This window comes from Pezoporus occidentalis, unplaced genomic scaffold (genome assembly GCF_034315485.1).
Source record: "Pezoporus occidentalis ecotype Australia unplaced genomic scaffold, CSIRO_AGI_Poc_V1 ctg98, whole genome shotgun sequence".
In the NCBI taxonomy this organism is placed as follows: domain Eukaryota; kingdom Metazoa; phylum Chordata; class Aves; order Psittaciformes; family Psittacidae; genus Pezoporus; species Pezoporus occidentalis.
This window is the reverse complement of record NW_026916347.1, coordinates 626021-640540: the sequence shown is the minus strand read 5'-3', so window position 1 is coordinate 640540 and position 14520 is coordinate 626021. Positions and strand designations below refer to the sequence as shown.

Genomic DNA, 14520 nt, shown 5'->3' with positions numbered 1-14520 from the left:
CCAAGCTGAGAACAGGGCCCTACGAGGCAGCAGGCAGAGAGTCATGGGGGTGGTAATAGCCCCTGACCTAAAATAGAACTGTACCTCCATGTTTGTGTGCCAGCTGCACAGCTCATGATCTTCCTATATGTTTCTGTGTCACAGAGGTCTTCCTGAATCATCAGTACTTCTGAATTACTTGTTGAGATGGCCACATCCCACCCTGAGCAAGGGTCCTCTCTGTTACCTGCAGCTAGCAAAGCAACTATATTATGCTGCTTTGTGCTACATGTACATGATGGAGACTTTGTTTTGCAGCTATTTAAAAGGCATATTCCCTGTCTCAGATGTAGTTCAGGTTGTTCCCATGTCCTCTGGCACAGCATTTCCTTGTTACCTGTCAGGATACTTCTGTGACACCCGTGGAGCATTCCTGTGTCTTGTGTCGAAGGTTTACATTGAACACGAGCTGTGTGCTCTCCTTTGGCAGCCCCTTGGGAGGAGAGATGTTTCCTGTCACATGCACAAGGCCAGTCCTGATCACTCTGATAGCAACTGTGTGCTCTTGTAAGGGATGCAGTGACTGAGGCCATGGTTCATCTCTCAAGCTGTTTGTTGAGATGCTTCTGATTTAAGAGAAACGTGTCCCTGTGTCACAGTACCACAGAGGTTCTCTCGGCAGTAAAAGGGAACTGGGAAAGGTGGTGATGGTACCTAATAGCACTAGTAGCACATTTACTTAGGTGGCATCCCCAAACTCATGCTGCAGCTGAAGCCTTGCTTCACCACAGCAACCCTCCAACAGCTGCTTTCTTGGCAAATCCCCGTGCCTTAAGCTTTTACTCCTGACACTATTCTTCATCAGTTGAAGTGGCTGTTGCCCATCTCAGTGGCATTCTTCATGGGATCTGTCTGTCCCAAACCAAATTTTCCATGTGAGCCCCCTTCACTTTCATCCACAGCCGTTTGATGGACACCATCTCTTCCCCAAAGCCTTCTCTGCTCCTTACTGCCAGCTTTGCTCAAATCCACTCAGTTGTCACCTCCCATATTTTGTGTATTATGATATTTGAGGATTCTCCTGACAGTCCAGCTGACAGTCATATGCTGAGATGGGAACTGCAATTTTTATCTAAAACCAGATATAAGTGTTTGTCCCTTGCAGTTTCAGGGAAAGAATGAAAATGCATCCTCTATAGGTTTTGACACCAGAAAACAAACACAGGGGATTAACAATCCTTTGGTTTTGAAGAAAATATAATGATCCATGACTGCAAACGTCTCAGTGTTAGCAACACAAGACATATAAATCTGTCTTTCAGGATCATCTGTGTGAAACTTTTTCTGGTTCCTAAGTAAAATCCATATGCACAGCTCATATTATTGCTCTGTGAAGTTTGGGATTTGTGTACCCTATCATGATGAAGTCCAATACTACTGCAAGCTGTTCAGATAAGGTCCATTGTGAGGTAGCCTACAGACCTCTCTCAAAAGTTTCTCTTCTTTTGTAGATTTTAAAGCCCAGGCCACAGCAGAGCCCTCCCTACCCATGCAGAGCTCTCATCTAAAGCATTGCCTTTCTCCTTTAAACTTTTCCACCTCTCCCTATCATTCCCTATCTGTTTGCTTGCTTTGATCATTCTGATTTCTTATCTAACCCTGTTCCTTCCACTTCTCCTCCCTTCATCCCTTCCTTTTAGTTCCACTGACTACACAGGTCTTTTCTTATCAGCTGGTCCTGAGTTTCCCAAATACACATACACACTTACGCACACACACATACGCTGACACAAATAAATAAATAAATAGAAAGGTCAGTGAGCAGAGCAGCAATAACCCCTAAAACAGTACTATCAGAGGGACATGATTGATCAATTGAATTCCATAGCGGCTCAAAAATGTGGGATTAAGTAGTGTATTATACGCACAATGAGTTGAGGCATGATGTTCATTTCAAGTTCATTTCGCCAGCCCTCTGCCACCAGATCAGGCAATCAATAGGGGCAGCAGATATCATATATCACCTCTCTCCGTGCTGGGGAGAGAGCACCATAATCTCTCGCAAATTTAGAGTGACAGATTTGTCAAGAACTGAAGGGCCCCTGAATAAATGAAGGAAAAGAGACTCCTACAGCGGCTTGGGAAAACTGTGGTTTCAGCTTCTTCACACAAAGGCATGGCCTGTGCACACCCAGGAGACACACGTGCACAGGGCTTTGCAAGCAGACAGGAGCGGCAAACACATGTGCATGCACGCACTAACCTGTAAACCACTCAGGACAATGCACTGCGGTAAAATCTGGTTTAATGATGATCAAGAGAAGTTTGATTGGATAAGCGAGCACCCATCCTCTCACACCAAACACCAAGCATGTTGTAGAGCTGCCATTCTGGAAAATCAAATATAGCCTAAACCAGTCACCATGGACAAACGGCTGCTCAGGCATGTACGGTGTTGCAGAACCTAAAGAATACAAGAACAATGATCTACTGCAGAAATACCCACGTGTATTAGCATCGTGGTGTGCACAGTCATGCACACTGACTGACACACATGGAAAAATCCTCAAAGACAAAGAGCTTCACAGGCTGCAGACAGGTTGCAATAAGGGCTGATTCAGAAACACTTTTTTTTTCCCCAAGCCTGGACCCAGTTGTTCTGTGCCAGCTTTCTGCAGGGACGACCAGAGGGAAGGTCCTACTGGAACTGGGAACATGAACCTTGAGAACTACCCTAGTGCTTCCGAAAGCCACCCCCTGCAGTAACAACCCAGTCCATCTAAAACTGCACTGACACACACAGTGTGCAGTCCACCAAGCCTGGTCTTTACTTTGTTTTCTCTTAGTTGAATCTGTCATGAACTCCAGCTTTCAGGAACTTGAGAATTTTCCCTCATGCAAATATGCCTGAGGAGGGGACAAAATGCCAGGGATCAGTGCCAGTGAGCAGCTCTGCTCTGGTCAGTGGAAAAGAAAAAGAGAAAAGGCTGTTTGAGGGAAGGCTGCTGGCTGGGACAAATCAATATGTAATATTTGCTATGGTCTTGCGAGTGGTACTGTACTATGTTACTGTATATAATGTACTATTGATTATATCATATCATATAATCACCTATAAACGGATATATCTCATAGCCAGAAGGCAGCAGGCTCAGTTATAACTCTAGGCCACCAGTCAGACATTACTGTGCCAGGAAAATACCCCTTGGCACCATCCACAAGCTAAAAGCCAAAGTGGCAGAGTGGCATGGTTCTGGCTGTTGCACAGTGAATGCCACTCCAGGCTCCTGGGAGCGTCATGTGCCCATGAGCATCTCACAATTGCATGAAGGAAGGAAAAGATCTATACAGGTCCCTCAACTACTGTCATGACAGACAGCAAGTTTCTGAGATTCACAGACTGAAAGCCACCAAGGAAGGCTGAAGTATGAGGAATAATAGTGGAAAACCGGGCAGGTAATCGCAGCGACAGAGTGAGAACCTGATCTTAGGTTAGAAAGGGTGATAAGACAGTCAGACTTGTGTCTGATGAAGCACAGTAGGTAGAGATTCAGCATGGAGGGTATAGAGGTATATCAGCATGGATGAGACAGGGGATTATAACCAGTCTCACCAAAGTTAGGCTGAGAGGTGACAGCAGAAAGATACTCAGCACAGTTGGAGAAGATTATAATGAGCAGACTTGCCTCAGATGAGATGAGGGATTATGACAAAGGAAGATACACTTCAGCTGGGACAGGAGGTTATAACAGACAGACTCACCTTGGATGTGACAGATGCTAATAGCAGAAGACTCACTCATTTCAGATAAAAAGAGGTTATAACTGAGACAAATGCACCTCATTTGAGGTGGGGGATAACAGGGAAAAAAACCCCCAACAAAACCAGGTGGGTGATAAGATGGTTTATCACAGGGAAAGATTCACTTTGGATGGGGCAGGGCATTTATAATGGACTCACCTGGGAGGGGTTAAGTGGGCTGTAAGAGACATGGTGTGGCACAATAGAGACAGACACCTGGAACATGACAGGAAGCACTGCACTAAGATTGGACTGTGTCAGAGAGCTATTGCAGGGACAGAGATGCAAGGCTTCTACCAGAAAAAGGCTTTTTTCCTAGTAAGGACAAAGGAACACCAGGAAGGCCAATTCTTACTGAATAGGACTAGATTTTGTAATACAATAATTCAGTTTGGATAGGAAGGGGGACTGACAAAGATTCAATCTCATTTTGGAGGGAATTTTATAACAGAGATATGGGTTGTGATAAATCACGAGCTACACACAGAAGAATGGGGTAGAGATTATAACAGAAACCAACATATGCTGATGGGACAGACACTCCACAGAGGGAGACTTGTCTGGTGAAATATGGAGTCAGAAACAGGATCATTTGTGTTACCTGAGGGGGATGAGAGAATGAGATGATCCCCTTATACCCTAGGTGCCCATTACCTGGGCTATGAGACAAGATACAACTTCGATTGGGACTGGGGAGCTACAATAGAGACTGACTCCCTTCCAAGCCGTAAGCCCTCTTTCAATTCCAGGCTTCCTCAGCCCTCTCCAGTATAGGTCCATCCTCAGCTCTTTGGTTTCTCTGTGAGCTGCCTCTCCAGTAGCCTTCTAGCGATGCTAATCGCTGTGCTTTGCTCCCATTTTATGCTCAGCAATGGAGATTTGGCAATTTTTAACACAGAAAATCACTGGAACCGAAACTCATCTCTGAGCTGAGCTCCATTCTCCACAGCCTCACTCATCCTGGGCAGCAGAGTCCCACAGAGCCCACAGGAGCAGGCCGGCTGCCCCAGCAGACAGAAGGGGGCTTCCCTCTGGTCCCTGCAGCCTCCTCTTCCCACAGGAGTGGCACAGCTCCCTGGGTGGAGGTGGAGGGCCCGCTCTTTCCCACTCTGTCCTTGTCCTGCCTCCCTTTCTGATCCAAGCCAGGGTGGTGCTAACTCCCTGTTTTCTCTGTGCCCTGCAGATGTATCCGAGGGCTCAGTTCCCAACGGAGATTCCCAGAGCAGCGTGGACAGTTTGCGGAAGCACCTTCGAGGCGACACTTTCACCCAGCAGCAGCTGGAAGCTTTAGATCGAGTTTTTGAACGTCCTTCTTACCCTGACGTCTTTCAAACATCAGAACACATCAAATCTGAGCAGGTGAGGGCCTAGCCTGGTACGGGCACCGACAGGCACCCATAGGATGATGGCAGGGAGATTCCCTCACTGAAATCACTCTCTTCCTCTTCACCCCTTGTTCTCACCCTAACCTGTAATTGCACATACACCACATTTACATTTTACAGCACCTCCTAGTTCTAAATATGTCCCTGTGCTGATGCATGTGTATATATGAGCTCTACCTTTCCTTGTGAACTTGCCATATGCGTGCACACTGTGTTCTCCCTAAATCCCCGTGTCTGCCTTTCCCTCTGCACACACACCTGGAGGTGTGCAGGCGTGTTCTTGCCATGACCATGCAAACACTGCCGTGCATGTTCACCAGCACACAGCCCTGCTTGGAAACTCCTGCACTCTCATATCACATTGGGGACCAGTGAGCCACAGGGTTGGGCTTTAATGGAGCATTTTCCTTTATGACCCAGAGCTGAGACTGATCCCATCTCCAACCTAGTTTTCTGCACTTCTGCAGCTCTGCCCCCCTTTCCCTTACTCCCCCGCTCTCCTTGGCCTTTTATCCCAAAAGCTGTTTGTCTTAATAAAATGAAAATCAAAAGTCTTTTTAAACCGCCCCAAGCCATAAACCAACAAAGGAAGAGAAGGAGAGGCTGGCTGTGGACTCCCTTCATCCCAGAGTCCCTGGGTTTATTACAATGAATAACCTTTATTTACTTTCATTAGACTATTAAGCACCAGCACAGTCATTTTTCCCCCTGAAACTCTGAGCAGGGCCCATAAAGCAAATCCGAAGCCTAATTGAGTTCATTTTAATTTCTCTCCGATCACAGCGAATTACTCTGGTGATAAATCAGGGGGCAGGCTCACCCCCAGTAGAAGGCCTAATTTGCAGCTAATTACAAAACTGATTTCTACAGGAAGATCAATACAAGAAGGAATTGGAAATGACTAGGCAGTCCTAGCCAAGCAGGGACAGGGGCGGGGAGGGGGCAGTGTGTGTGGAGCCCGCTGGAGGAGGGGGAGATGTGGGGAGGGTGCTGGGGAAGCACATGGAAAAAAAAGGAGCAGAAAGAGCAGAAAATCAGATTTAATTTAACGTAATATTAATCAGAGCAACTTTTCCTGCTGTTTTGTAGCCTTCCTGGTCTCCCCAGCTCCTGCGTCTGGTCCGGAGGCTGCCACAATAAAAAGGCAATTACCAGAGCCTTTCGGACAGGACACCCTTTCAGATTCAATGGCTCTCCCCCTCCCACCCTTCTGTTAGCCATGTGGCTCCCCCCTCCCCAATTTCATACCCCAATGCACAGAGTGACAGAGGCAGGGGATGAGGCTTCTTTGTTTGTTTTTAAAGAGCTAGGACCTAGGTAGCAATGGAGGGGAGGCAGAGGACTCTGCAGACAGGCTGGCTACAGCAGGCCAACACTGGCTGCTTCCTACAGCCTGCCTGCCCCAGTCATGTCACTGCAGTCCTTGTCACCAGGGCAAACACCTCCCGGCTCAGCCAAGAGGAGGGGACATGGATTTCCCCCTTCTTCTCCCCTGGACTGGCACAGGCAGCCATCTCCACAGCACTGAATGAGGGCTTGGTCATCCCACACATAACAAGCAGGATCCCTCACTCCTGTTCCCCTTCACAGCAGCACACTGACGGGTGGGATAGTTTTCATCCCAAGAGCCCCTCACAACCCTCTTGTCACTTCGTCTTCTCTGTTTCCTCCTCCTCCTCCTCTTCCATCTGTGCAGGGGTTTGCATCTCTCCTCTTCCTCCCCCCCATCTGTACACCCTTCCCATTCTCCCGGTGCATCAATAGCGAGCTGTCTTTCTCCTCTCTTCCCCAGGGTAATGAGTACTCCCTCCCAGCTCTGACCCCTGGTCTCGATGAAGTCAAATCAAGTCTATCCACCTCTGCTAACCCAGACCTGGGGACAAATGTGTCAGGACCCCAGACGTACCCTGTGGTGACCGGTAAGCTGCCTGACCAAACAGCAGAACCAAGCTTTTTAATTTCCCTCATCACCATTAGCTTCTGCTTTTTCTGCTAATGCAAGATATCCCTCTGTGGCAAACATGGAAATAGACAGAAAGACTGTGGAGGACATAAGGGCTAAAGAGAAGCTTGACATTCAGAGTATTGGCAGTTGCGGGTACACCGAGAGGTGTGAACCAAAGGCAGGCAAACCCAGGCACGCATCGGGAACTTGCGTACCCAGATGGGGCTTAGGGATGGATGTTGGTGGAGGACAGATATGTCCAAATAAGAACTGTGAATTTTTCCTTTGTGTCTGAGAACAAGAGGGTCGTGGCTTACCCGTGATCTGAGCTTGGTTTTGGAAGAAATAATAACTTAAGTTTTATTCAGCACTGGCATTTGGAAGGGGCATTTGCAAACTAAATACTGAGGTCTGCTGAATGGTGACTGCTAAACTTCCTCTTCCTCAAGCCCATGAGTCTCTCATCCCCCATATACCTCAGGGGATGTTATATGTAAGGGGCATACAAATTTCTTTTGCCGAGAGAAGCCATTCACAGCCTTCCCTCACATGTGGGGACATTAAACTCAGGTGTGCCTGGAAGAGCAGTAAATAAGAGTAAGTGCATGACAGCAGAAGAATTGGGATACACAGAAGGAGAAAGCAATTTCTGCAGCAGCTGCTCTTTTCTCATGTCACGTGCAAGGCCTGGGCAGCACAGGGCTGTCCTGAGGCCACGAGCATGCCAACCTAGTACAGGTGTTAGACTGGCTGCCCTGTACATGTTTACAGCTCTGAGGAGACATTCTGGTGCCACAGACCTTCTTCTGAGACTTTAGTTGCCACTGGTCCCTGCTCACCCAGCTACCATAGACTGCACATCTCTTCCTGGCTAGCTAAAGCAGTTGGTGAAGCCTGAGTGACTTGCTCCTCCTTTGTATATCCCCCATTTCCTACAGCTGCTTTGGCTCCTTTGGAAAACTCATGGTGTAAGCTGACAAATAACTCATGACAGAGAGGTGAAAGTCCTGTAAGCAAGGGAAGGAGCTGTTGCTTCTTGGCCAAAAAGCTGTTCTCTGATGGCAAAGAATCAAGAGAACTAGAGTCTGTATCTCAACATTTTCTTGCAGAAGCCCCAGCTAATAGCTCCTCTGGTCAAAGCAGTTCATGGCCAAGGCAGGCAGTCATTCATAGTTCAACAAACACTTAACAAAGGCATATTGTTGCATGCAACTTCTGGCTACCACGAACTTTGGGACTGAGCATCAGTAACAGTTACCCCAAATACAGAGAAGATCCAGTGTGTGGTCTGCAAAATATCATGGAGAATCACGGGAAGGTGAACTGCATATTTAGGGAGTGTCCAGAAAATGTGACATCCCCAGGCTTTCATGGCTTTTCCTGCTATCAGACTTGATCCAGGATCCTTGTAGCCATGTGGTTTCTTAGCCAACCAGAAAAATATGACTCAGCTGTGGCAAAATTGTTCCACCTTCCCTTATATTTGCATTTGCATATGCAAGACAAAACTCAGCTGGCACCCATCTACTATTTAGTAGATCTCCATCTCTTATAGGAAATGCTTTATGGTCTATGGAGGGCAAAGCCAGTAGGAGAGCAGTACTGTCCTTCCTTCATGGCAGGAAGATCCCCGTAGCTGGATATGAAGGTGAGGCACCTAAAATCAGTTTAAGATTTAGAGGGGCATTAAAATAATTCTTTTTAGTCCTTCTGCCTAAGTGAAGATGGTGCATTCTAGCCTGTTAATAACAGGAGCAGAATTCCTGAAGGCCTGGGACACCACACAAGCTTTGGACAAGACTCTCACATGGGGACAGCAGGAGACAGATCGGGCCTCACAGAAGACGCTGTGGGCTGAGACAGAAAATCTTCTTCATGTCCCCCCACCCTGTGCCTTTCCCACTCTGTTTCCTGCAACACTCCTAGCTGAGCCCAAGAACATCCCCATCTGATCCATCTGGATCCAAGACTGAGAAAAGTTCATTTCAGACCCAGCTTGACATTCCCAGGTGGCAACTTAGCACTAACATCTCAATCTGTATGAGACATTTCAATCAGTGCAGAGTAACAAAAGCAGAACTATTAGCACTGGGAGCTGTTCACTGGTGGTAATGATGGGGAAACTCAGAAACTGGAAATGGAGAGGGGAAAAAAAACCCTCAACACCATGGAAGGCAGAAGGGGAAGAGGGGCAGAAATTTTTTCCTCTACACTTAGGCCAGGATCCAATGTTTGGATTAATGGTGCCATTACCCAAGAAAGGACTTCAGATAATGTGCATTCTTAAAATGTTTTTGCTGGCAATTAAATGGTTGCAGTTATTGATCTTCATCGATCTGATATCTTCAATTTGCATAATCTATTAAAGATGAATGATTCATTATATGTTTGCTGTGGGGCTGGGCAATGCTTTCAGGACCAGAGAGCTGAGGAACTCAGTGCTGCCTTCTGATCTACCCCAGGCAGGAAGGAAGAGGCTGGGAGCAGGGAGATTTCTTTGCTGTCACCCAGATCCCTCTCCCAAGAAGGGATATTGGAGCAATAGCTAGTACTGAACTGCTGACTGCCTGTTTTGCTGCTACAGTATCATCTTTGAAATGCCTCTTTGTTCTTCTCCCAGAGCAGTCTGTGAGCCCAGGTGGTATCTGAAACAAATGTGAAATAAGTCTACACATGCAGAGTACAAACTCCCATGTGCAGTCACTTCAGGATGCAAATTTATCCCAGTCTATAAGAAAGTCTTCCCAGCTCAGACTTCCCAGACAGGAAAAAGCATCACTAGCTCTTTCCAAACTAAAGCTGTCTGGCACTGGATTCTTGCCCTCTGTGAAGCCTTCAGAGAAAGTCCCTCCTTAAAATCTTGGAATGCAGTGAGATAGCTAAGTACAGATGTTGCTGAAGTCCCTTGATCTGTCTGTGAGCTCCCTAGAACTGATGAGCTAGAAATGCTGTGAAACAGGCAGCCACCTCCCCAACGTGAGGAAGGTCTTCCTCAAAGTCCTGGCATCTATTCAACACACAGCTTAGCACCACACTTACATACAGCACCGCCTTGCCCAGTGCTGCCAATATCAAATACTCCCTTTCAGATGATTATTCTAACACACCTTAGATGGTCCATTTATTACTCACACCTTCTAAAGCAAGTAAACAAAAACATTTGTTTATTATGGAGCAGACAGGTCATCCTTATTTCTCCCTATTAAGTGTCTGCGAAGAATTCCCATGAACAAGCTGACACTTAGGGGCTAGCTGGGCACTAGGCTAGGAAACATGCTCTCTCTGTGCTTCATACAGAACAACGTACAAGTTTTCAACTTCCTTGTGAAGTATCAAAGAGACAAAGCTCTTAAGAGCTACCTGAGAGCACCACCTGACTTCTTCCTTCACACAAAGCCCATTAGACCAGCTACATCTTGCCTTGATGTTGCACGGCCATTATAGATAGACTGGTGTAGATCCTTGACAGTTTCTTGGACAGCATATTTGGACACCAATGAGATTTCCTAGAAGCAAAAACTGAAGCCTGAACATTCCAAGATAAGGCAAGCACATGCAGTTGAACACCAAGACAAGAACTCTGTTGTTCAGAGATGCTCTTCTTCAATTATTTCTATTGAAGGTGAACAGCCCAGGCCCAAATATAAACCTACACAGGGCTAAGTAAATACAAAAAACTTCAATAGTTTTCTTTTTACTCAGCAGTTTCCACAGATCTTTGAGTCTGGAAGGTACTCAGTAGCTAACACCCAAGAGGTGAGAGGAGGAGAACCTTAAGATTTTGACACTGGCAACAGGAGTCCTCTAAAGGCACAAGGTTGTTCACAGAAGCCTTGAATCCTTTGAGAACAAAGGTTAAGTTCCTCCTATAAGCACCATCAGAAGTCACATATTTTGGAATAGGAGTGCATGGAAGAAGTGAGGTGTCTTCAAAACAGGTTCTGAGTTCCAGGGATTTAGATTAAAAGTTTGGCAGCAGAGTTCCAACTCAATTATCTAGCCCAAAAGCTGCTCAACAGAGAGCAACTATGGGAAATAAAACACAATGGACTTTTAATGTATGGTTTCAAACTTGCTTATTAACAGACTACTAAACAGGAGGATTTACCTACTAGATGGATCGTAAAATTACAAAAACATAAAGAAAAACTTCCCTTAATTGAATCCTAGCACTTTTAACTAAACAGACCTTGTTTGCCAGCCCACTACAGCCAGTGAGATCTACAAAGAGAAGGTAAAAGACAAGCCCAAGAAAAACAGTGCAGACAAAGAACTTCAGGAACTTCCACCATTGACTGAAATGGGAGTAGGTATCCCCTTCTCCTCCTGTGAGGAGGTTTCTGAGTGCTTCTGTTCTATGATTAGCACCTATTAACAAGAATAGGTTACTTTTAAAATCATCACCACCCACCAAAGCAGCTACCATGTCCTGTATAGAAAATATTTCTTCCCTTCTGGGAAACAAATTTTTCGCTAAAGCAATGAATATCATTCAGGGTGAGAAGTCTTGATGACAACTCACAATGCATCAAAAAAAGGCACCAACAAAGCACAAACCCCATCAATCTCACTTTCCTCCAGACCTCCCCTCTCTGGCATAGGGTCAGATTTTTTTCAGTTTAGTTTTTTTAATACATACATGAATGTACGCAAAAAAAAAAACCAAAAAACCTCAGAATTACTGACATAAAGGCTCCTTTATGTATGAAAGACATACAAAAATAGTACTTAATCAGCATCTGATTTCTATGAAAGTTGTGATGCTAAGGAAGGGGAAATCACTGGCTCCAAACCTGAATTCAAAGTTTTTCTGAAATGATAAACAACCTTTGGAGAACTCCAGCCTCCTGCAAGGTGAAAAGATATTATTTCCTTTGTTTCAGCTTAGTGAATGAACAAAGAGAATTTTGTTCAGTTCAATAACCAGGTCATTCAAAAGTAAGAAACAAACTAGGATTTGAAAAAGCAGGAGCATTTGTTTCCTCTGTCAGTGACTGAATTAAGCTTGGTGTGAAAGGATAAGATCTATTAGTTCTAAAATCAGATTTTGAAATCTGTTCAAATTCCTCTTTATGTATTCCCCTTTCCTTCATTTAATAAGTCATTTTAAAAGTAACCTTCTTAGAAAAGCTTGCTTCTTCTGTTCCAGTATGTTTAGGAAGTCAGGAACTTGTGGTCATTTTATTCAATTGGCATGAATAATTACAAATACTGTTTTAAATTTAATTCTAATTTCCATCCAAATATACCTTGACACAGATCAGAAGTAAAAAGTTAATAATCTAATAAAATAATAATAATATGAACTCATCATTCACTATTTTCTCATATTATAATATGTAAAGACAAATTATATTAAGCAACATAATTGCTTGAATAATTGTGCACAGATGCAGTTCATCTACTTAGCATAAACCGAAATAACCATGTTCAGTGTAAAGTTTGTATTTGTCAAAAATATTTGTTACCACCCATAAAATTCAACATTTTAGAAAACAGCCTCACAGAGCAAAGAAAGGTAAACCAAGTTGATCCAGCTTGCCGTTTTGAATCATGATTAAAATTGATCATTACATTCAGTTGTACTTATATCACTATGCTGTCTCGCTCCAATCTAGTTTAGCTTCTGACATCAGTGAGCAATGGCCCTGGTCAGGGCTTGACTGAGCTAGCTTAAGAAAACCTCTTTAACAAACTGCTATGGGCCCCAGATTGACTTTGGTGAGGGCAAATCCTGCAGATGCAGACCCATAGCTGCCAGCAGTCCATCAGCCTGTTGGGCACGTCTCTGGATGCCCCAGTGCCATGAAAATGGAACATGGTAATAGTTCTTGTGGCTGCTACAAGGCTGTTATTGTCCTGCCTCATCAAAATGAAGGAGGTTATTTTCTGTGAGCAAGCCTCTCCTCTATTTAAGATGAGGAACTGGCAAAAGTAGAAGTCTGCAAATTTCATCAACTGTTTCCCATCCCTAAGAAGAGATAGTATCTTCTTATCTAATCATGGAATTTGGAAAGGCAAAAGGTGTTACTACTCTTCCCCAAGACCAAATGGCTGAGGGTGATAGATGGTCAGATGAATGATCCCTAGAATAAACAGGAATAGCCGCGGGGGGGGGTGGGGGGGTGGCGGTGTGAAGGAATCACATAAACTATTTCCATGCATCCAGTGGAAGTTTCACTGATAATAACTTTATGATGCTGAAGGCTTCAAAGGCATATCGAAGTGAGGAACCCAGAAATGGATGAGCCTGAAAGAAATAATGTCTTCGCTTTCCTTAAATTAGCATTTAAGTGAACAATAGCAGTGAATTACAATAATGTCATGCAATGACAATAGCAGTGTATTGGTATTCCCAGTCTGATTTCCCTCAGCATAGGGACAGGACTGCAGGCTGCCACATATTCTGCTGCCAGACAAAAGCGACTCTTTTAGAGAAAATAACTTTTTCGTCTTCCCAACAATTCAGTTTTTGCCTTTTCTTTTGAGGCTAAATGAGGGATCCAGTGAGTATGGCTGTGATGAAAATTTGTGTGATGTAGAATTTTGCCCACTGAGAGAAAAGACTGTGCTTTATATCTGAGCTATGCAGCACCTGTCAGCAGATGTTAATAACTTTTGATCTCCATCAGCTACACTGGATTTAACCAGGCCAGCTGCTTGTACCACTGAAACTGCCCACTGCAGCCTTTCAGAGAAATGGAGACCTTGTGGCAATCTTTGGCCCTTTTTTGTAGATTTAGGATTACTATGAGCTAACTGGGAAGATCTATCCTACCTTATGATCAGTGGAATGTCATTGTGATGAATCCTTGGAGATATACCTGTAATGAGGACTGTGTGAAAAACTACTGTGTTCTAACTACATTTCCCAGCATATATTTCAAAAGCAGCTTCTTTAAGAGGTAACATTCAAGTTCAACCCACCAGGGAATACCCATATGCTACAGTTTAAGGCAGGAAGTAGCTGCCCAACTGATGGGCTGGGATTCAAGAAAGAGGACAACAATATGAACTCAGCTGAACCTCTCTGCCAACTACACAAATTGCACATCCCCAACTCCCCAACTTTAAAGTACATCTTTCTTCATTAGTTCCATTTCAAAGAAAGGTACTTAGAGCCACTTGAAGCTGACTTCAGTGGAGTTCTCAAGTGATTAACAGAACTCAGCCTCAAAGAATGAGCCCAGACTACAAGTCTACTGGAAGCTCCATGTTTTATTCTGTAGGAAGAGTATAAAGTTTTTCTCTCTAAAGTAACACACAGACTTAGCAGGTCAGTTTACCTGGAGAGCAGCAGTTAAGACAGATCTGATCTTAAGTTAGATCAGACACAAAATCTAGGTTTATAAATTCAGTTGTATAAAAAATGGGGCAAAGAGATTTCAGAACTTGCCATCAGTGATGTCA

At 44.7% G+C, this 14520-nt stretch overlaps 1 protein-coding gene and 1 long non-coding RNA gene across 14 annotated transcripts in view; one reads left to right on the top strand and one right to left on the bottom strand.

The window, feature by feature from the left end:
• Positions 1-14520, bottom strand: part of LOC134157633 (uncharacterized) — a 146769-nt gene that overhangs the window by 44606 nt on the left and 87643 nt on the right. The gene's annotated exons all lie outside the window — the stretch shown is intronic.
• Positions 1-14520, top strand: part of PAX2 (paired box 2) — a 99504-nt gene that overhangs the window by 64984 nt on the left and 20000 nt on the right. For all 13 annotated transcript variants that reach the window (XM_062606770.1, XM_062606769.1, XM_062606767.1 and 10 more), the window contains 2 exons: positions 4964-5139; positions 6958-7084. In XM_062606770.1, the coding sequence (XP_062462754.1) occupies positions 4964-5139; positions 6958-7084 (303 nt within the window). The remainder of the gene's footprint in view (positions 1-4963; positions 5140-6957; positions 7085-14520) is intronic.